Source organism: Anser brachyrhynchus (assembly GCF_964034855.1).
Source record: "Anser brachyrhynchus genome assembly, chromosome: 2".
Classification (NCBI taxonomy): domain Eukaryota; kingdom Metazoa; phylum Chordata; class Aves; order Anseriformes; family Anatidae; genus Anser; species Anser brachyrhynchus.
The window spans coordinates 7,282,598-7,305,457 of NC_137695.1; the positions used below are offsets into that span (position 1 = coordinate 7,282,598).

Genomic DNA, 22,860 nt, shown 5'->3' on the forward strand with positions numbered 1-22,860 from the left:
CAAAGCGCGTACGGCAAGCCGAGGAAGAACCAGTGCGTGCGAACAGATTCAGTACTTGCGATTCCCCTCTGTGCTGCAAGAACGGATACCTACACCTAAACGAGGAGCCGACTGATATTTGCACACAACAGATATTCTGGGGGATAGCTGAGCAAGCACTGAAGATTGCTTTGGAACGCAACAGAGCCTTTTAGACTCGTTTCCACTGTTTTTCAAAGGAGAGAGGCAATCAGTGATTCTGTCTGGACCTTGCCTCTGATCCGCAGTAGCATCTTTATCACTAAGTGCATCCACAAATTCCAAGACTGTATCACTTGGAGCATCATTTGAATCTTAAGACTTGAAAGTGAGGTTTAGATTTACCACCGGTCAAACTCCTTAGTTTTCCACGATTCTGCCCGAAAGGATTAGCTTTGCCTACAAGGTTATTTAGACAAGAATCTTGAAAAACTTGATTTCCTCGTGGTTCCTCAAGGCACGGTTCACCACCTTTACAAGGCTATCTTTTCCCGGCAAGGGAACGACTCGGGTTCAGAAGGCCCGCAGCCCAAAGTTTGCAAAAAAAAAAAAAAAAAAAAGCGTTCACGCTTATCTGGAGCGGCGGAGGAAAATACTCACAGATGTGGTTTCGTAACAGGTCAGATCGAATCAAAGTCTGCAGTGCCGCGGAGAGGCCGCTCCACCCTCCCCAAACAGCGCTCGCTCCTGCCCCAGGTCCTGCTGCAGAGCCGAGCCCTGCGACAACTTCTGCTGCTTGCTGCGTTTGCGAAGGAAATCAGTTCCCCGGGCTGGGGGCCGCGCTTCGGGCGTGCCGGTGCCAGCACACGGGTGGGGGCAGGAACCGGCCGCTGCCAGGGCAGGGTGAGCGAGGCTTGTGCCAGGCAAAGCCCCACCCTGCGCTGTACGTTTGCATCTGCCTTCGTTACAGGCAACTGAAAAAGAAAGCGGCAGCCACGGCTCTAGAGGAAAGCTGCGTTTGAAAGCCTGTTTCAGCGCTGTTTAACACCTGCCTCGGTTTACCTCCTTGTTACAAGTTCAATACAACCATCTCCCCCCCCCGAAAACAATTCAGCATCCACTGCACTTCATACGTCTCAAAAGGAGAACACGATCTTAAATGGCCCACATTCACCTGGTTTTGGTAAATTTAATAATCTGAAATCCCATGGAGACCTACATGGATTTCCTCCGTAGTCTTCCCTTCCCCACCCCACGCAGGATAGCTGCCACTGGTGTGCGAGCGCAGCAAACGAAAGCAAATTTCCTGAGCAGGACTGGAAGAGAGAAATTTGAAGCAACCACCCTTCCTCCTCCCCCGCCCCCAACTCAGGAACAACATCTCGGTTTCTCACGCTAGCGAATTCACAACAAATTTGCTGGTTGCTTCAAATAGAGGCCTTTGAAAACAAAAGGAAACCTCTCAAGTCCTTAAGGAGCCGGGTTCAGAAGCACCAAGGGCAGCTCACTGTTTCTCCATACCACACTCCCAGTTTCCAGCTTCTGGTTTAGGACACGGTGGGTTGACACCCCGACAGGTTAACTTTGACTCACGCAGTACTTGCAGGGCTTGAGCGCACGTGAAAATCCCGCAGAGGAGCTGTTTAGGTTTTGGCCTGAACATACAACTGAAGCTGAGAGCAGTTTTCAACTCATGCCCTTGAACGTCACCTTCAGGAGAGCTCCTGGAAGTTAACCAGGCGTTAGTTTATCACGTTGGAGCCGCTCTCCCCATCCCAAGCGCGTGGTTACACCACAGCGGCGCAGACCACAGAGGTGCTGTGCGCCCCAGGTCCACGCTCACGGCTGTGCTGTGCCTCTAAACGAACAGCTTTGCCATTTTATAGCTTATGAATTACAGGATCTATATTTCACTCGGTTTCCCTCGTTGATATTAGCTCTCGGTTGCATACCCAAGCGCCAAAACACTCCACCGAGCAAGCAAACCCCGCGAGCGTTACGAGGAGAGGAAGCCAGAGCAGGCAACGGAGGAGTTAACGCAAGAGCCTCGTCCTCAAATAACCCCGCCGGCTTGATATTACAGCTGAGCGCGCTGCCTCCCCTCCGCTGCTTCCAGCTCCTGCCGGCAGATGCACTGCAGCAGCCCGCACCGCTGCGCCGCGCCGGCGGCCGAGCCGAAACGCACCCGAAGCTGGCGCTTGCAGCCTCCCGGCAGCTGCCATCGGGGCTCATCCCGGTGCCGTGCGGGGCTCGGCAAAACGTTCACCCTCCCCGTCAGCCGGGTGCCGAAGCACTCCATTTTCCTGCTCGGTCTCAGGATTCCCAACGCCGCAGACGCGTCCGGTTCTGGAAATCGGGCTGCATACCACAACAGCTCTAACTTCTTCGCTCCTTCTCTCCCGACAGTCACACGGGCAGTTTATTGCCTCCCACCATCACCTCTTCCCCCTGTCCAGCCCCGAAGGGCTGCCTCCCCCAGGCGGCACGTGCTAACAGGTGCCATCTTTCAGAAGTGAGAGGCAAGGCTCCAGCTCCATTTTACAGTACCAACCTCCTGATGCTCCAGCGACTCGTGTTCTCAAAACCAGGCTCTACTTTTCACCCAAAACAATTATCCTTACCGTTTACAGGTCTCTATCACCACTTTTTCTGCCTTTTAGGCAGGGCAACGAAGCATTTTTTAATCCCATTGCAACCACCTGGAAGCCTTTCGGTATGAATTTGAACTCGGCAGATAGTTTTGTTCAACTCTAGTTCTTTCACTATGCATCTGCACGGCACATTCACAGATCACAGCTATTTCTGTCTGAAAACTGCTCTCCACCTACACGAAAGTTTGTTATGTATAAACCTGAAAGTCACCAAGCGCTATTTATCTGGAGGAAAAAAAAAGAAAGGCAAGTAGGTGAGTCACCAGCAACTCAACTGACCCCTCTCAGAGCTACTGACCAGGAGAGAACATTTTCAGATCACCAGTTCAAATGTGTAAAGTCAGAAATTATTTCCAGAAGAGCAGCAGCAACAGCCGTATTAACAGCAAACCAAAACAAAAAAGCTGACAAGTGAGGCTGCGATAGCAACCTACCACTGAAGCACCTGCTCCAAGCGACTCCTTCCTGCCTATCTCAAATCCATTAGTTCAGAGAACCCCAGCACTAAACTCTTTTACAAAACAATCTGAGAAACCTCACTGACACCAGCATTCACAGTCTGAACTTACATTTTTTTCGTACAGACAAAAAAATAAGCAAACTGAATGCATTTTGGACAACTACACACTGCTTTTCAGAGTAAACGTTACTCCGAAGAAATTCACAAAGTTGATCCAGATACGAAAACCTTCTCGGTCGAATTATTTCCATAAATATCTAACACAGCCCAAATATAACTGGAAATAATGAATTACAGCTAAAACACAACGAGGGCAATGTAAGACGATTCTTTTCAGCAGAGGCCTTATAACTTTACGAAATCTCACACTTCATACATCAGACAGATTTGCTCTGGAATCAAACCTCAAGTAGCTGGTCCACTCCGGTCACTGAACTGACATCAGTAACCAAAGACAAGTTCTTCCCATTGCAAAACCATCAGATTTCAGGATGAAATCCACACGATTTCTATTATCAGAACCTCACCGAGACGATCACATTTACATAATGGAATTAAACTTTCTTTTTAGACCGCTTTAAGCCCAAGCAAAACCCAAAGACGACGTTCTTGTGAGATTTCTGTCTAGCGTCATGCCACAACCTGCAGGCTATACCCACGTGTAATTGGCCTTCTCCACCAAAAAACAAGTCCTGAAGTTCCTGGCACATCCTCCGCCCGCATCTCCCTTCCCAGGCAGCAGGTCTGCACGGGAATTCGCGAGGCTGCCGCCGATCTCTCCCATCAGCCAAGCACGGTAGTTTCACCTACGGAAGGGTTGCTGGTGGTGTTGAAAGACAGAGGGAGTGTATCCAAACAAGCAGGCTCCTGAACTTTCTATACCAACAGCTACTCCGTCAAAACACCACTCCCAAGCCCTGCCGCATTTGACAACACCGGGAAAAGGGTAAAATGCGGTACAAGTGAAAACCAGGGCGCAGCGTGAAGGCAGTGACAGATTGAGACTCCCGTTTCACAAACCCTTTGGAGGACACGCCTGTCCATCACCGTGCACGCTCGCAGCCTGAAAGAGCTGCAGTCATCAATTGTAGGAACAGCTCGCTGCTTGACGTTTGTCACCAAAATGCGGCTATTTCAGGTCAGAGCTGAGAGAGAGATGGGGAAAAAAAGGTCGCTATTTGCTGATTAGTCTCATCTCAAGCACCACGCTGCACGTGCAAACGACAAGAGCTCACACAACCCAAGCATTTACCCGAACCTATACAACTGGAAGCATTTCACACCTTACTGGAGCTGGCCTCCCTCACTCCAGGGTCAAAATTAAGGCTAAGGACAGCTACGGCTCTCTGTTTGTAAAAGGAAACTTGCAAGCCTTCAGCAGTCCTTCAGATTTCGGAATTATTCCCCATCCTGATGAAAATTAGCTCTATTCTAACGCTGCATTTTCCCCAGAAGTAACGTTCCTCATTCTCCCAAGGAATTATTGCCCAAAATCTTGTCCTAGGAAGAGATTAGATCCTCTTCCTAACCCAGCGCTTGATCGGTATTCCTGCCATCATGACGCAAAGCAAGACTTACTTAAAAGCTTCTCTGAAGCCAAACTACGTGGTTATTCTCCTAGACTTTAAAGGCATGCTTGGGTAAACAAAGGATCCAACCTAAATCTCGCGGTTTAAGTTCCGTATTTTTCTAACGGCCGTACAAGATGGAAGCAAGACCCCAATGACCTGTTTCTGCTGCCTGGGCTGTTACATAAGTATTTTCCTAGAAACGCGATGCTCCCGTATTTAAGAGGAGCAGCTTTGTGGTTTTAACAGGCAAGATTTCTACCTAGGAGCAATGAGGCAACAGAGAGCTGTCAAGGGTAATGAGCGGAAAACTACTTATTCCTTCTGCTGCGTTCCTATGACTTGTAGCTGTCCTAATAAAGCTCACCGTGTCCCACAACGCCTAGAAGCGCCCTAGTCTCAGAAAACTGGAGTTGAAGAAGTTCAGCAGCAGGTCTTTACGGGCATTAGGTAACTTTTTGCCCATCTCTTTCTAGAATGCTTTCTTCCATACGAGCACTATTGCTCAAAAATGTTCTAGGCCGCACCGCCGGATTAACAACCCCATACTATTTGTGCCATCCTTTTCTCAACCGATTACATACCCTACGATCATCGGATTTTTTTGACTGCTGCTTTTCACCATCAACGGATGACGGACCAAAGCTCAGCAGCGCACCCAGTCCCCTACACATGCTTCTAAAGAACAGAATTTCAAGAATTTTTCCTTCCCACTTACACTGCCCATTGCTTGTTTTTATCCAAGGAAAAAAAAAAAGAGGAAAAACAGCACACAGGACAACGAAACTGACTGCGACAAGTCACACCAAATACACTATGCAAACCGATCGACCTACTGCTGGCCGGTCCTTGCAAGGACAACACAAAATCAGCATCTTTTTTCCCCTCACCCCATCTCGAGGGCAGGCCGCAGTTATGCACAGAACACCTAAAACTCCTCTGCTTACAGAGCCTTTTTTCAATCTGGAAAAAAGGCTCCGTTTTCCAGCTTCTTTCTGCTGTGCACGACCAAAGAAATAACACTAATTCAGCTGCTGCCATAAAAGGGTTTCTACAGGAAAGTATCTCTGCATAGGATCTTCTGTATTTTCCAGCCACGCATTATCCTCGACATCGATCTGCGCTTTTAGGCCTGATCGATCAGGAAAAGGACCCGAATGCCAAAACGCCTGCTTTCCATCGCAGACCACAAGGGCGTTACAGGTGCGGGCAGCCCCAGAGAAGCTCTGGGCTGCTACGGCCTCGTGCCGGACGCTTCCAGGCAGTTCTTCCCCTCGGGTTCGGCCGCGGTGCTGTGCCGGGGGCTCAGCGGGGCCGCGGCACCGGGGCACCACGGGGTTGTACAAGTACAACCGGCGGCACCGTCTCTGGGAACAGCGCCGGCGCGATGCGTCTCTACGGAGGGAGGAAATAATGATGGTGATGATAATAATAATAATAATAATAAAAAAAAACAGGGATTGGACTGAAATAGAGCAAAGGGAAGGGGACTTCTGGGGAGGAAAGGGGAGTGCTGGTGGCTGGGGTGCTGGAGGAGCAGTGCTGGCAGCCTGCAGGACCACGGACACACCGCTCCCTGAGGAGGCTGCGAGCCCTGCAGCCTCCCATCCCTACAGACAGCTCCTTATCCCCGAACCACCCCAAAACCACCTCAAAACCCGCCCTGAAACCCTCCTCCGCCAGGCAGCCCGGCTTCCTCCGGCGGCCCCGGGGCCCGCAGCGCTCTGCGGCGCCGCCATGGCGCCCTGCCGGCCTCCGGCCTCCCTCCTCGGGGCCTCAGGGGCCCCCGGCCTCCCTCCTCGGGGCCTCCGGGCTCCCTCCTCGGGGCCTTCAGCCTCCCCCCGGCCGGTACAGCCGTTACAGCGCGGCCCCACCCGGCACAGAGGTGCTGGGGTCGGTGTGGCCGCGGTCGCCCCCCCCCCCACAGCCCCCACACGGCCTCCCCCGAGGCGCCCCCCCCCTCCGCCTCCCCCTCACGCCGGCCCCCGGCTCTCACCCACGCTCCGGTAGCCCAGGATCGCGATCTTGCGGGACTTGGACGGCGGCATCTTGTCCCCCGGCCGGCCCCGCACCACATCAAGGGCGGCGGCTGCGGCGGCGGAGGCAGGCGGCGAGGAGGAGGAGGAGGAGGAAGGGCGGGAGGCTGTGAGGGGGAGGCTGTGAGGGGGGGGGGGAGGTTGGCGCTGAGGGGGGGGGGAGAACGCAACGGGGGGGGGGAAGGCGGCGAGGGGGGGGGAAGCGCGCGCGGCACCGGCAACGGCGGCAACGGCGGCGGCCGCCCCACGTGACCGCCCGCCCCGCCCGGCCGCGCGCGTCACCGCGTCACGGGCCCGCCGCCCGTCAGGGAAACGGGAGGCGGGGGGGGGGGGGGGGAACTTGCTGCGTCATCGTGCCGCCAGGCCACGCCCCCTCGGGGGGGGCGCGCGCGTGCGCGGGGCGCTAACGGCCGGCGGCGCGCAACGGTCGCTGAGTGCGCGCGCGGGGCTGAGGCGTTGGGCGCCCTCCTGAGGGGAGGAGGCGGGAGGTGGCTTCAGGAGCCCCCCCCCCCGCCGGCCAACGGCCCCTTAAAGTTCTTAAAGTCATCCCCCTTTGTTCCAATAGCTCCTTGCTGCTCATCACAGAATCCTTAAGGTTGGAAAAGGCCTCCGAGATCATCATCTGGTCCAACCACCCCCCTACCACCAACGTCACCACCAAACCATGTCCCCAAGCACCACGTCCAACCTCTCCTTGAACACCCCCAGGGAGGGTGACGCCACAGTGAGGAAAAGTGTCGCCCTTTTTTTATTTGTTAACCTTTTTATCAGGTGAAACTCCAAGCTCCAGCAAGCTTCATACCTCAGAGAGCAGGTCCAGCGCTCACTGCATACTGAATTAAGGGAGAAGGGCTTTGTGAAGAAGCTTTTCCCCTCTGCTGTTACTTATTTTACACACATTCCACATTTTCTTGAAAAACGAACATTCTTGAGTAACAAACAGATTTTCCATGTGCATATTTTCTTTTGGGGACGTACATCCATATATCTGATGTGCAATTACACACACTATGTACAACTATACTAAATTGTTACTCATTATTATACCACATTATGTACTAAAGCAACCTAACAGTCAGATGATATTAGGGGAAAATGGTCTTGTCCCTGGTGTCAGCCACTTGTTCTCATGTGCTGGCATTCCTCTGACCTGGTAAGAGGGCAGGGAACTACAGCAAAGAAACTACTTGTACGCAAAAGCCATTTGCTCCTGAAGATCAGATGAGCTCTACGGAGGTATCTACATTGTGGAGGATAGCCTGATTACACCCTTCATCCTCCGGATTATAGGATCTTCAGGGCTAAGTACTGGTAACCTGTGAATCGCCAGATAGGGTGGCCTTCAGTCAGTAGGTGCATGGTGAAAACTCAGCTATTTCATGACAAAAGAGGGGCTTATGTTCTTGGTCATGATACTGACAGCTGTGGTGGATGTTGTGTGTGCTCCTCCATGTACAACCTCTCTCCTTTCCACATACTACAGGACAGATCCCCCGTTTCATCCCTCTAGAGTACTACACCGTAAGGACTGGTACAATCCTGTCACACAGACGGATCTGGTCAGGTTGGGGAAGAAGAGTAACATGTAGAAACTCCATCTCTGTGAACAGTCACGTTGTTGAAAGCTCTCTGGAGGGGCCGTCCTGCCCGATGCAGAACTCTGTATTCCTTCTTGCCTTGTGTGGTGTATTAAAGGACACGAGACCTGCAGTAGCCATAGTGACCCAGCACCATTGATACTCACTGCCATCGAATCTCTCCGCAGCTGTGCTGTCATCTTTGCATCTGTTCCTTCTGAAATCATGTCATTGTCCAAAGTTTGGGCCATTTACCAAGCAAAGGACTGGAAGAACTGAGGTAGGAGTTACCTTGCAACAATATTAATGGATTTGGAAACAAGTGAAGTCTGTGGGAGTCGTCCTTTCAACCTCCCTAGCCTTACGTTTCATATGATTTGCCTGTAGAATGTAGGCACTGTGCTTATCACTCTGCTTCAACCTCATCTACATTTTCAGACATGATATCCAGATCCTTCTGCATGCCCAGAGCAAGGAGTGGTAAGCACCAGTATTTTTTTCATTTCTCAGGGGTTTTTAGCTCCCTTCCTTGACACCTCTCTTTAGCTGCTTGGGTCTTTTCCCTTATTCTTTTTCTCTTATCTCACTCACCTTTGGGCTGTTGTCATTTTGTCTCATTTCTGTTAACTTGCACTTGTTCACTCTGTTTTTTATTTAGGAGAACTTAGTACCACAGGTTCTGACCACAGGTTTCCCCGCCTCCTTTCCCCTTTACTGCCTTTAGCTGCAATGGTGTTGTTTCATCTTAGGATAACATCCATGCTTGCTCAGCCCGAGGTGGGGCAGGAACCCAGAACTCACCCTTTGTGGCATCTTTTAAACTTGGGAAAAACCTCCAGCATCCTTTTCTTCCACTGGTTCTTTGGCAGGAAGTGACTAATCCTCATGCCGTGAGCATCTCAAGCGTTTCGTTTTGTCTTGACTGGGGCACTCGAAACGGGCAGATGGGGAGCTCTGAGACCAGCTCCGTCCTTTCCCCATACACGAGGACTTGGTGCTGTTGCTGAGTGGCCTTTGAGAACGCTCTGGGATGGTGCCACACGAGCAGCAGCGTAAGCAGAAAGGAGCTGATCTGCATCGTGAGACGGCTGTTGTTTTATTTCTAGTTGGGATAAATGGAAACACTTCCTGGAATGCTCTACTGCAGCGCGAGAGCATAGCTTTAGCTGTGAAGCATATGTCACCATGTCTGATTAGTGCACTGTGCTTTATTTGGGCTGGTACTGCTTATACATTTTGGGCTGAGCAGCTTCATGCGCTCACTACGCAGCCCTGCCCTGAAATTCTCTTCCCCTAACAACCTAGACCGGGTGCTCCAGGTGCGATCGCCGCAACGTGCTGAAGCAGCAGCAGCAGCAGCAGCAGCAGCATGGCTTTCCCTGTGCCCTCCCTCACACCGCTCCAGCTTCGTCATTCCTAGAGCACGTGCCAGTCGTCCTGCAAAGAGCAAGGGAGTTCAGAGAGCGCTGGGACGTGCGGTGTATGCCACGCGCCCATGCTCCAGGTGTATTCCGAGCTAGTTTAGTACCTCACCTCGCCAGATACCCCTCCAAATCAAACGTACTCTTGGCACTGGTTTAGTTGACAAGTTATATTAATTTTATTGTAAATGAGTCATCAACAGGCATGGTCAGTGAACGCAACACATCAGGTATGGTCTATGTTCTAAAAATATATATATCGAAAGGGAGAAGTGCAGGCACAAGTAGAACATGTATATGCAGTGAGATCAGGATCAGATGTTGTGGCTGAGAAAAGGGAACGTGTCTGTCTTTTGTGGCCTATGTCTGCTTTGCTGCGATGGAGGAAAAACTGCGATGAATTTCATTTAGGAAACAGAAAAATACTGAACTGCTGGGTTCTGACAATACAGTACATCCAAGCCCACGAACACAGTGCTGCTCATATTCCAAACGCAGAACAGCTCCGACTTGTACATTCAGTTCCTATAACAGCAATTACCAATTTAATTACCTGCTTGATCCTCTGGCAAATCAGGACCTTCCTGAGGAATTTTTGAAGTGCGCCCAGTGTTAGCACTGGGCGTGCTTCCACATGTACAGCATACACTTTACTGCCCACAGAGGTTAGAAAGTACATCTAGTTCAATCTTCCACTTGTTCCCGCTCCCTCCTGAATTTTGACAGTGATCACATTTTCCATTATTAGGTTAGAAACACTGGCAAAATTATAGTAGAAAAAGGAATTTAGGAACTAATTCACCATTAAGTGGTATCTGCAACTCCAGTCACTGGGGCTACTGGCATCACGGGCTCCTGCCCTCAGCTCTTGGTCCCCAGGGGCACAGACACGCTCCAGAGATCGACGTGAGGCGTGAGCGCGCGTCACCTGGTCCTGCCCACTTCAGTGGGAATCAATAAAATTGTCATAAAACAAGCAGGTACTAAAAAAGAGGCTTTCAAAGCTGCACTAAAATTGAAGTTGACCTGAAGTTGAGAGCAAATCGCAGTGTCTGCAGAACACTCTTTTTGCGTAACACACGTGATATGGATACAAGGGTAGTATTAAATTACTCAGAATGACATTTTCCCCTGCAAATTACCCCTAGTAAATGTTTAATGTGGCAGTATAAGGTGTGAAAGTTCACAGAAACTCCTGAAGCAAGCCAGCTCCTCCTAGCACTGGCTGGAGAGCTCAGTACGACCAGCCTGCTGTACGCGAGGATTAAGCACGCGTGGTTTCACTTCTGCTTGGACCAAAACTGAAAGACTCCAGCTCACCCCACGCTCAACTGAATAATTCTCCTAAGACAATTTCTAACACCTAAACACATCCAGAGTAGGTTAAAACCACCCTCCCTCTGCTCCCTTTCAAGACCGAGAAGTACGTTAGGATAATTATCTCTTGCAGACATCTCTTGCTGGCAAGGAAATGCACAGGAAAGCACAGAAATCAATCACCTACGTTTTACCATCCTGTTGGTTGAAACAGGATCCATGTCTGCAGCATCTCACATCCCTGGGACTGAAAATCCACGCTACCCAACAGGCTTTCAGCAGAGCTGCAGGAGAAACTCACTGCAACCTCTACTGCAGCATCGCCACGTTGTAAAAAAAAGGCGCAGGGGGAATCACTGCTGGGGTCTCAGCCATATAGCACCGACTGCGTCTGTCCGGAAAAGACAATTCTGCAAGAACTTGAGCTTAATGACATTTTATTCATTCATTTCTCTGGCTGAGACCTCTTGTGAGCCACGTGAAAGGGACGAGGCCGACATCAAAGCTTTAGCTGCTTGGTCATTTGAGCGCGGTACATGCTGCTGAGTCATCCCTCCCTTTTCTACTCTCACTTACTCCTTTCCCTTCCTGAAGCTGCAACAAGCATTTTTTCGAGCTCTGTAGTAAACCGATCTGTGTTAAAAAGACATGATTTGCTTTTGTTTATGCACCAGCACAGGTACTTGTGCCAGGACAAGGAGAGCGGTACGGTAAAGTCCCTTTTTGCTGGTGCTCTTTTCATACTTGCATTGCAATTCTACTAAAAAATTATAATTCAGAACTGAATTTTAGAAAGGAAAAATAAAAAATCTCTTAAGTTTTTTATCACTGAGGAGAGGGCGGAAATTCTCTAAACAGTTTTGCATCACCGACTGCTTTCCATGATTTTGCTAGCCCTGTGCCCACAACACGTGAACAGCACTTATAATAACGTTAAAATAAGGAGTCTGTGCATGGTTGTTTGAAAACTGCAAATTCATTCTGGCTTCCTGCATACTGATTTATGCAGACGAGCCCAAAGCTGTCTGGATGGAGCAGGGCCAAAAGACTTTGTGCTAAAAAAATATGTACATGGAAAAAAAAAAAAAAGTGCATTTATCAGTGGCTCAACCCTTCATTTTTAAAAATATCTTAAATATGGGGCTGAAGAAAATGCTCACAGACTGGCACCAGGTGCAGCGAGATGGAGTGATGCATTCGGGCAACTCCCTTACAAGTATCTTGTAGAGAAGGCTGTAATTCACAGGCGGCATTTACAGGTACTACTGACCACGTATCCTTAACAGCAAGTTCCAACCTACCACACATTTTCCCCTATACATACCCCACAAAGAGCAGGAGCTGCTGTTCCCAGCTCCTGTCACTCCATCTCCCCGGCGCAGGCAATGAGAGCTGGGCTGGGGCTGTCTGCGGGGCAGCAACCAGCACCAGACCCCACAAGGCCAAAAAGAGCTATTTCAACTCAACTACGGGGAGCACAGTTGGTATTTACCCAGTCAGAAAAGGTGATGGAGAAGACAACGTTCTTCAGTGAGTCAGAAACTGAGACAAGATTTAAGAGAACGGTTTTCCATCGGGTACTACACGAACATTTTTATACATGTGAAAAATAGCCAGTAGGAAAAAAATCTTCACACATTCAGTTTCAAAATTTAATTTCTTATAGGAAGCGAGAAGTTCTGAAGAAAGGGCTTTTCGTTACTATTAAAGACCTCACATTTTGTGAGCAAACTGAAACCGGTTAACCTTTTACCTCGATGTTTATACGTGGAAAAATAAATAGATCAAATTACTGCCCTTATTCCAGGACCGCATTCTCACAGAGTATTTTCAAGAGCAGTACTACCTGCGTGACACCACGACGAACAGCTGCCTTTCAGGTTGAAGGAAAACAAGAATGCCTCCGTCTAGTTTACACTAACCCAAATGCACGTACTTTTATACGTGTGAAAAAACTTGGCAAGGACTGCTAAAACCAGACTGATGTTGTAGGGTTTAATTTCTTCCGTCTACAATTATAAAAAGCTCAGCTTCAAACTTTACAGTACATTTACATTAGCAAAACCCCGCAGCCTTCCTCACTTCTCAGCTTCTGTACAAGTCATATACAATCACAAGGTTCGGTTTAGTTGTACAACCATCGTTTTACACTTTAATACAGAGGAAAGCATTGTTCTCCGGCACCTCGTTTCCTCCCCGGTGCCCGTGCGTTACAGGACGGAGCACTTTTGATCCGTGCTTCTGGAATCTTCAGCTCAAGTAACATGGACTGACCAACAGGCCACAGCTTCTGCAACTCCAAGGTTTTAAATAATGAGAAAATCTACCACTTGTTTGTATAACAATCAACAGTTTATTAATGGATATGGTGAAATTTTAGCTATCCACCAAAGATGTGTAAAAAATTGTCATGAAAGTAAAAATAAATAAAGCTGTTTTTAAAATCAGTCTCGTTTTACATCTCAGTTCAGAATGCAACATTTAACACAAAACTGTCATTAAAGTTTTAAAGAAGTCTACTGATCTTCAAATTACAGCTTTTATGACAAGTCTAATGAGAACTGAAACTGATTTGGTTTAGGTTTAAAGACTTTCACATTCAAATACAGTGTCTCGTTTAGCACAATACTTCCTTTGACAGTGATGGGCAACAGTGATGACATATTGCTGTATTTTGACATAAGGCACTATGATATGAATATGCCATACACTTGCCTTATGTCACATATATCCATTGCTGACCAGTGACTTCTGTCAAATACAAAATGAAAAGGTTTCAGAATACAGTGCATTTTAATGAAGGACATCATGTGAAGTCTTCCAGCAAATGTTCTGAAGACGTTTTGAAATACAAGCCTACATTTTAACATAAGCTTTTGTCATGCTGCTTTGTTTTTTTTGCGACATCACTGGGGGGGAAGAGACTCATCATCCATCACTAAGTCCCAATACACATCCTCAACCATCCTGCTCTGTTCTATTGCAGTCACTGTTCTTGAGACATACTTGACCCAGAAACTTTGTTCAAGTTCTCCTACAAACGTTTATACATTCACAGCAGTCATTCACTTTCGTTCTCCTTTTGTTTGGCACCTGTTAACAGAAGAGGAAAGCACGTGTGATTTCCTTATGCGTACGGCACTGGGCTCACGGACAAGCACGGCTCATTGTGGATGCTGCAAAATTTGTCTGAACACATTATTGGAATCCTCGTGCTGGACACCATCTATGAAGAACACACTTCAGGACTGCCAACGTGATCAGAACGAGGAAGGCCTTGAGCCCACTATTGCTTCTAACTTCATTGCAAAGGTGGATGTTACTAAAACTGGCTTTGAAGCACCGTTACCTTCCCTCTTACCCATTATTTAAAAGAAGCCCAACCAAAATGTCACACCACAAACCTGTCCGTCTATTAGAAGCCAAGCTTAAGCATCAAAACAGTCTGAAAAAGTGAGGTCCTACTTGAGAAATAAAAACCCTGTCGGAATTCAGTTTAACTACGCTGTGCTGACTGATTTTTCCTGGCTCAGAGGCAGGTTTTGATTACAGTATGGATCCAAAAGTCCTGTTCAGCATGCCCGTGTAGCATCTTGCCACTTCTCCAAGCTCTCAGACTAGCCACATGCTGGGCACTGGCTGAATCCTGCGGTGAGCTGGCTTTGGCATCCAGCTCTGGAGAGCAGGAATCTCTTGCCAGCAACCTGGAGTTACTCTTTGTAATGTATAATCACCAACACTGAAAAATCCATTAAATACATCCAGTCTTCACATCACAGCTGATTTTTTCCCCCCGTGTGTACGCTGGTCTTAATTCCTGCCAATGTATTTTCCTTTCTAGTCAGGGAAGAGAAATGGACATGTTTAGGGCATGATTTATCTGGTCGTTCTTACACATCCACCTCAAGAGCTGAATCACACTCTGAACTCCACAGACTAGATCTGTGTTGCAGACATTCTCGCTTCATCAGACAAACCCCAGTGCCTCCTAAAAAAAACCCCTCCTCACCCCATTTCTTCCAGCAGCACAATCCTGCCCCGTGTTGCTCTGCCTCCTGTACTCTAGCACTAGACTCTTCTGCGTGCTGGCTTGGGGTGCTGCCTGACAAAACTCCACAGCTTCTTTGCTGGCTCAGTTTCCTGTTAGATCAATGAGTTAAAGCAGCTCACAGAGGCATCTGATGAGAGCGGGTGCTGTCACACACTAAGCAACAGAAGCACCTGACCTAGAGTATGAGAGCAGGGGAACTCCCCTTTTTAATTACAGAGCACCGTTAGATCAGCTCACAGAAACGTTATCTTCGGTGTCTGTGCAATTCCCATACAAAAAGCTCTTGGTTTCTCAAAATTCGGATAAATCTCTTCTGTCTAAACTTTACTTCGTTAACAATAACTGAAAGTTTCACCATCCTTGTAGGTCAGGCGACCTTTCCCTCCAGTCACAAGGGAAATGACCTCCTCTGCCTGGCACTTTCACCCCGACCTTCTCTTCATATCTACCTTAGGAGGGACATCTACCCCTCTCATTCTCCCCCTCCATTCTCCTTCTAGGCAATGAGCCTCTTTGACCCATTAAGTTCATTTAGTTTTTTGTTCTGTTTTGTTTTTTTTTGAAGTACACATTTGGGTCTGTCTGCTTAGCCTGGTATTTTTGAAAGCGAAGTTGTAATCCTTAAAACCTTTTCTGTCTCTGTCACAAAGCTGAAAGAGGGCTTAGCTTTAGTTGTTGTGACACTGAAGCCATCTCATTTACACGATCAAAGTGAAGTTACAATTAAGAACATAAAGCAGATCAGTAACTTGGGCAAAACTAAAAAAATAAAAATAAAACCCCAAACAACCAGCATAAAGTAGCTGAATGAATTATATCTACCGCTGGATACTCTTGTTAAAAGGAACCTGATCATGTTAGTAACACACTAGGGATTTCTACTGGAATAATTCCGGTAGTCTGGGGCGATGTCCCTGACATAGCTGTGCCAACAGAACCCACAGCAGAGCTAACAGCTGCGGTGCTCCGAGGGGGTGGTTTTGCAGAGCTTGTGGAAAGCACGCTAGGAACAGCTTGCCAGGGAGCAGAGATTCCGGGAGATGGGGAAGGTGCCCTGTTGCAGATGTCTACACATGCAACGTTCATCCTGCCTTTCCTGTTAGTAACTAAGACCTCTTTTCTAAAAAAGAAAAAAAGAAGACTGACAGTTAAGTATTTTGGCAGCATTTTCCTGAAGAGAAGTGAAACGTATTGAAAATTATGACCAAACAATTACAAAACTTTAAAACCAAAATGTGTTATTGTCATTAAACCAGTTACGACCGGCAAGCTGTGTGCACCACTGACTGATGGCAAACGTTACAACGCAACGTCTGTACTGTACCTGCTGGCGTGAGTACCAAAGCCTGTAGAATGTCAGAAAGGGAGATGATACCCACAATGCTATCTGCTTCATTCACTACCACCAAACGATGAACCTGCGGGCAGGGAAAATATTTTGAGATTCTTCTGTTTTAAATTAATAACGAAAGCGAAGAAATGCAAAAAATCCTAAACTAGTAGAAACAGAGAATTTTTGAATCTCACACAGTGATACCAACACGCTAGCCCTGCATAAATGAAAATTAGCACACGTTTAAAAAGCACACAGCTGTCTGACACAACAACAAAACCATATTTGAAATACGAAGGTAAAAGCCAATATCTAGGTCTTAAAAACACTTCTGCTTTCAGGTAACACCAACGCTTTTCCCCAGTTCACAGGCTCTGCCTAGCTTAGCTTGCAATCTCAATGAAATAAAATGAAATCGATTCAGGCTTCCTTCTGAGACATACTTTCTCAACAGAGAGAGTCACAGCACTGAAGCTTGTTGTATCTTGACATGCCAAAACTGTTTCTGGCCTAACTGTTCTCACAGGGCTACACAACTGCAGCTGAATGCCGGATTGGTTACAAAGTCTGGATTTTGCATGAGGACAGAAGGATTCCATTTACCTACGGAAACTCACTGTAAAGGACAATTGGGAAAAAATTTAGATTTAAAGCGCATTTTTGAATATCGAGCTTATCCTTACAGCTCTGTCCTATGGGCTACTTTATACTACACAACTTTTGTTCCAGCTGCACGGTAAGTAGCAGGGTGCTGCCCTGTCCTGAGGCTCAGCACCAGGAGCAGGCTTCAGCAGAAAGACCGCTGCAGAACTGGGAGAGTGCCCTCATCTCAGCCCCAGCACCAGGGCCCAGCACAACTGGGCACAGAGCTGGGTAACTAAAAACATCACGGCTGAGCCAGCTCATAAAAAAGTGAACCTAGAAAGGGTGTTTGTCAAGAGGCGAGAGCCTACTCCTGGTTTTCTTCTTATCTAAGCAAATTCTCTCCCTTCTACTTAAAGTCTAAATCATCAAAACGTAATGGCAAAACGTGGAAAGAATTTCTCATTTTTTCACAGAGATGATAGCAAGAAAGCTGCAGGAGTCTTGATTTAATGGATATGTTAATTTTTGGCTGAGGTCAACCACTTCATTGCCAGGCTGATACAAAAAAAAAAAAAAGAGAAGCTCTGATGCATTTGAACAGTCATACCCTCCTGACACAGAGGGGAAACAAAAGGAGTGGCAAAGTGAGAGAAAATATTTCTGCATTTTCTTTTTGACGAAACCACGTTGGCGATATATTTCAGATGGGTACATGCACATACTTCATTTTTCTTCTCAGTGTAATGAATTCAAGAAAAATGGACAATATAATTGTTTCATTCCCAGTAAGATCAAGCATTTGTCTGACAGCTAAAAATAGCATCAATTACTGCCTTACTTGTAGCTTTGACTGACTCATTCTTACATATATTCTCACTATGTTTAGGCTGAACCAAAGGGTAGGAGTTGTTCTGAAAACCCAAATGTCTAAAGTTTCTTAGAATATTAATAAGATTAGCCACGTTTGGAATCTGTACATCAGCAATGCTAAAATTACTCATTTTCAGGATGAAACTAAGCTGATGCAGGAAGCTGGAAGTAAAAATTGTCTTATGTAGGTTCTAAGGGGTGGAAATTTTCACAAAGTGGAAATTTTACTCATATTAAGTACATGCAGTTATGACCCTGAAGATGAAAAAATAAACTTGTAAAATTGAAGAAGTTAAATCTTCTGGATGGAGTTGATCACACCTCAGAGAGGACTGGTGATACTGATTTTCTTCTGCAGAGAGGCATAACAGGAAGACCTGCATACTCTTTCACCTCCACGTATAAGAATGGAATGTGTAAGAATGTAAAGAATGAAAAAAAAAAACACACAGAAATCATTTACAAGAGCAGTTTGTGAATTCTTTGTCACAAGGATTTATTTTCTGGCCTTGTTTCACAATGTTTGCATGAGAGCAGTGTGGGATTCCATATGCATCTATTAAATTTCCTGAACAATGGGCCAAGCAACCCAGCTCTGAGCTGGCATTCAAAGAATTATTTCCCTGCAAAACTTACGGCAGGCTTGGAAAAAAATTGATTCTGCCCAAGAAAAAAAAAAAAGACACACACAAAACCAAACAAACAATAACAACTAAAAAAAATAATCCCCCAAACAAACAAAAAGCCCCACAAACCCCAAACTCCAAAGCTTTGAACATTCACATTCAACTAATACCGTAAGCCAGCAGTGCAAATAACTAGGCATTTTTACAGACTGCATTTTCCACATCCATTTAAGCATCTGTAAGTCTATGTATCAAACTGATACCTACGTATGTAGGTATGGAAAAAATATTTCCTTGAAGTAACCAAAATAACTTGAAGGATAAATTTGCAGTGTTTGGTCATACAACTTTTAACTTACCGTAAAGGAAAAAATAATTATAAGCAAACTCACCTCAGCCTTCACTATTCTATCAACAATGGTCTCCAGTGTTTCCAGCATACTACACTTTACAACACCTTCAAAATACTGAGAACGGTGCTGTAGGGCTTGCGTCACCGTGATATCTAGGTTATTATATGTTTTTTCAGCAGCAAGATTCTGAAAAACAAGGCAAAGAACTCACTACTCAGTAATAAAGTACTCAGTAAAGTAAATATTTTGGCATTGAGTAGACACATTTCTGGGGTAAATTGAGCCTGTTCCAAGTCCCATATTAAACAAACCAGATGCTCTTCAGTTTCAGTTTTTGGGAACAGTCAAGCATGCAATTATGTTAAACACCATATGACAGACTGGATTAATTGATAATACTGTTTTGTGATTATGCAGTAGGCTAATGAAAATCTCCTTACTTCTTTATCTGATATTTGGCTTGATGGCACTCATCCTGCTTTTGCCTCAAGCAGTAGGAAAAGGTGAAGATGGAGTTCTACAGATTTTAGAATACACAGAATACACTTTAAGAATATATAGTTTTTTTTTTTTTTTTTTTTTTTTCCACAGGACAGGTGAGGACACCAACTACTCTGAACATGAGCCATAAAGTAGATGCTACTGGAGATCCAACTAGAGAACAAATTTGGTTTCTTCACCTTTCTTATTTGTGGGCTCAAACTCCCTCTCCTGGACTGTGCTGGCACTGCCATTTAACAATTTTTAAAATATAATTTGTTTTAATAAGTACTATAGACTAATAAAAAAGTCCATCCCCAGTAAAAGCAACAGGGTTAAAAGAGTTTGAAAGCTAACATTCCCAACTTGCATTCTAAGAACAGTAGCCTGCTTGGAGCAAGAGGACTTTGTCCAGACTAGCAAAAGCTTTCCTTGTAGGAAGGATGCAAAGGAAATACATTTTGTCTTACCTGAGCAAGAAATGAAATTTACTGATGAGACAACACTACTGGAATCATTGAAACAGATACACACAAAGTGTACATAGAGATCTACAGTAAGTAGATGACCCTGACAACTGGAATAGCATTGATGGGGTGCACTTGAAGAATACTGAGGATATATGCACCTAAGATCTTACAGATTTTTTTGCTGTAGTGTAAGATATCAGCCTGATCTAAATGAAGAGAAAAACCTAGATGTACTAGTCATTCAATCACAGGATAACTATTAACAATCGTTTGCTTCTAGCGAGAGGCAAAAATCATCCTGTATTACCAGAAGGTAGACACGAAGCAATGTTAATGCCAACAAGAAAAACCAATTAAGCCTTCCATGAAAAACCATGTACTAGTGTGGTCACCTGTGTTCAAGAATTAGGCAAAGTAGAACAGATGAAGAAATAGGAGTGTCCTTCAGGAGACTCCTTGTCAAAATGTCATGCAAGAAGTGCACACTGTGCAGGGTGAATTGAATCTGTCTTAATCAGTTGGTTAACTAAAGCCTAAGGAACAAAGGGTCACAATCGATATATATTAGCAAATTCATTTCTAATTGCTTACTACATATAAAATATTTAATAGAATGTGAAAGATATACTTACTATTACATCAAATTTGGAATAAATATCTACAACTTTTCCTAGAAAGAAAAATATATGTTAATAAAGTGTTTCAAATATGAAGTTAGTTTTCTTACATCCTGTTTGCATTTGTTATCTTATAATTACACAGAAAGCAAAGAGACAGGTCAAGAAGGAAAATGGAAAAAAAAAACAACAACAAAAAATTCACAACCCATGATGAGTTATTTCAGGCTCATCAACCTACATCTTGCATAAATACTTTTTCAATATGTTATAATATTTTTTAATGTTATATATAGTGTATATATAGTGTATATATACATGCATGTTTTCTTTATATCTATATATATATATAAAATATATATATATGAGGGGAGGGTGGGGAATAAATCATTCGTTTATCTTAACCAGGCTTTTGTTACAGAAGACTCGACACACACCTGACTCATCCACAACAGGTAACGCCGATATCCTTCTCTCTACAAATATATTCAAGGCTTTAATGATAGGAGTGTCTGGATGTATGAAGGCAATGTTGTGATAAGTTCCTATTCCAAGTTCATCCAGATTCTTCTTCATAAAGGCAGGCTTTGGCATCTCTGACATCTAAGAAAATCAGAATGAATGTATTTACTGTGCAGTTTTCTGCAAGATGTGCTACAGCTACCAGGTTCCCCTAACGACTGATACATACATTAGGAAATCTGTATTCATTCATCCATCTACAGGCTCCAAATGATTGTTACAGATCATTACAGTAATCTGCTACTAAATTTACATAAAGCTAAAACAAGCTTAGATCTAGAAACATTACTACTGTTTAAAGAACCTCTACATTAAGATAATGTAACTAGGTGTTGGGTTTTTTTTTGCTTGTCAGTTTATTTTTATAGTACCCCATCACTAAAAGCTTTTGATCCTGAGCTATGTCATTCCCACTGAAACTGAAAATTCTGCATGCTTTGTGCTTATTTTGAACTCCTGGTGCTTTGTTTGGCCTCCTGTCCATTCCTGTGGCCAACGTATGGCACAATGAGTTACGACAGTCTTGTCTCTGAGAGACGATTCATTACTCTATCCATGCAATCAAGGAAGCTTCTGAATCTGAGTAGACCTTCCAGAAAAGGACACCAAAATAGTCAAAAAGTCGAGACAAGACCCTGGTGTTTAATTGTTTTAATTTGTTTTTGTTTTAAATGACTAAAAATAAAGTAGTGTATGGGTACTCCATCAAGCTTACTTCTTTGTTATCAAAAAAAGATACGCAAAGACAAAATGCAGCACTCAAATATGAAAGATTATAAAGAAGTTTCTGAACTAAGACTTGCATTAATGTTTCAGATGTCTACCTGGGCATGGGGGGCAGTTAAAGCAAAACATAACTTTAAATACTTACAAAAAGCTGGAGGAACTTCAGGATTCTTTTATGGGTAAGTATATAAAGTGCATTTCCACTGACAGGATCTATAACTGGCAATCTGTGGATTTTGTTTTTGATCAATGAATATACAGCATCAAAAAGGCTGAGGAGAAAAATATTTTTTAAAATGAATTTTAACCACCAACATGTAACGTTAAGTGATACATATAGAGATTTACAAGCCCACAGAAAGTACACAATTATTTGCATTATCCATAATGTTATAGAAAACAGAAGCTAAGGGATTTCAAACTATCTATAGCGATCTGCTTACAGACATCCTAAAGCAGTAAGAAATTGTGACAGAAAAGTGATTTTCTGTGATGAAGAAATATTTCTACAAGAGTAACTTGTTTTTCAAATGGCTGCTGTCCTCACTGCTGTCTCTTCTGTTCAGAGACAAACAGTGAAAATAATTGTTCTTGCAATTAACGCATTTCAATCCCAAACTTCTGTAACATTTTCTAGGAAGAACATTTTTATGGATAAGCGTATGCATGCAATTAAGCCAAAACAATTATCTAATCATTTCACTGAATTATCACCAGGTATTAGCAAGCAGTTATTCTCAAGAGATCTGAAACATTGCTCCAGACTCCATTATTGTAGTCTGCATTACATTATTGTAGTCTGTATTACAGACTACAATTTAGCAATATTCCAACCTATGCACGTCTATTCTCCTTTAAGTATCACTGATTTTGGTCCTAATAAGACTGTAATAAAAACAGTTTACTGCCAATTATAATAAATTAGTAAGGAATACATTCAGTAAGAACTTTGCATGTTCTGAGTCCCTTACAGGGACAAACTATCTCCATTACATACACACGAAGCCAAAATTCCCCATACTGCACTTTAGATTCCACTCCTGAAGTCAGCATTTAACTATTCCTAAGTGCTGCAGTCTGACTGTCACAAGTCCCTTTCTGGCTCAGGTCTTAAGCTGACTTGCTATATCCTTTTAAACACATCCTACTGCATCATCTCCATTTTTATACATCTCTTTTTGCACCTTTGAAAGCAATCACTGTTTTGTTCTCATACGATATTCTTTGCAACCATTTACC

At 45.0% G+C, this 22,860-nt stretch overlaps 2 protein-coding genes across 12 annotated transcripts in view; both read right to left on the reverse strand.

Annotated features, from left to right (window-relative positions):
• Positions 1 to 6,974, reverse strand: part of RHEB (Ras homolog, mTORC1 binding) — a 40,646-nt gene extending 33,672 nt beyond the window's left edge. For 2 of the 4 annotated variants that reach the window (XM_080578555.1, XM_080578553.1), the window contains exon 1: positions 6,634 to 6,974. In XM_080578555.1, the coding sequence (XP_080434681.1) occupies positions 6,634 to 6,685 (52 nt within the window). In that variant the 5' untranslated portion in view covers positions 6,686 to 6,974. Of the gene's footprint in view, positions 1 to 3,728; positions 3,808 to 6,633 lie in introns of those variants that run through there. The other 2 variants (XM_080578554.1, XM_080578552.1) reach the window with 1 other exon arrangement.
• Positions 6,975 to 12,969: 5,995 nt separating this feature from the next.
• PRKAG2 (protein kinase AMP-activated non-catalytic subunit gamma 2) overlaps positions 12,970 to 22,860 on the reverse strand; it is a 217,368-nt gene continuing 207,477 nt past the window's right edge. For 4 of the 8 annotated variants that reach the window (XM_080578544.1, XM_080578543.1, XM_080578545.1 and 1 more), the window contains exons 11-16: positions 21,767 to 21,893; positions 20,811 to 20,976; positions 20,389 to 20,426; positions 18,846 to 18,992; positions 16,364 to 16,457; positions 12,970 to 14,081 (exon numbers count right to left, since the gene is read on the reverse strand). In XM_080578544.1, coding sequence (XP_080434670.1) covers positions 14,050 to 14,081; positions 16,364 to 16,457; positions 18,846 to 18,992; positions 20,389 to 20,426; positions 20,811 to 20,976; positions 21,767 to 21,893 — 604 coding nt within the window. In that variant the 3' untranslated portion in view covers positions 12,970 to 14,049. The remainder of the gene's footprint in view (positions 14,082 to 16,363; positions 16,458 to 18,845; positions 18,993 to 20,388; positions 20,427 to 20,810; positions 20,977 to 21,766; positions 21,894 to 22,860) is intronic. The other 4 variants (XM_080578549.1, XM_080578548.1, XM_080578547.1 and 1 more) reach the window with 1 other exon arrangement.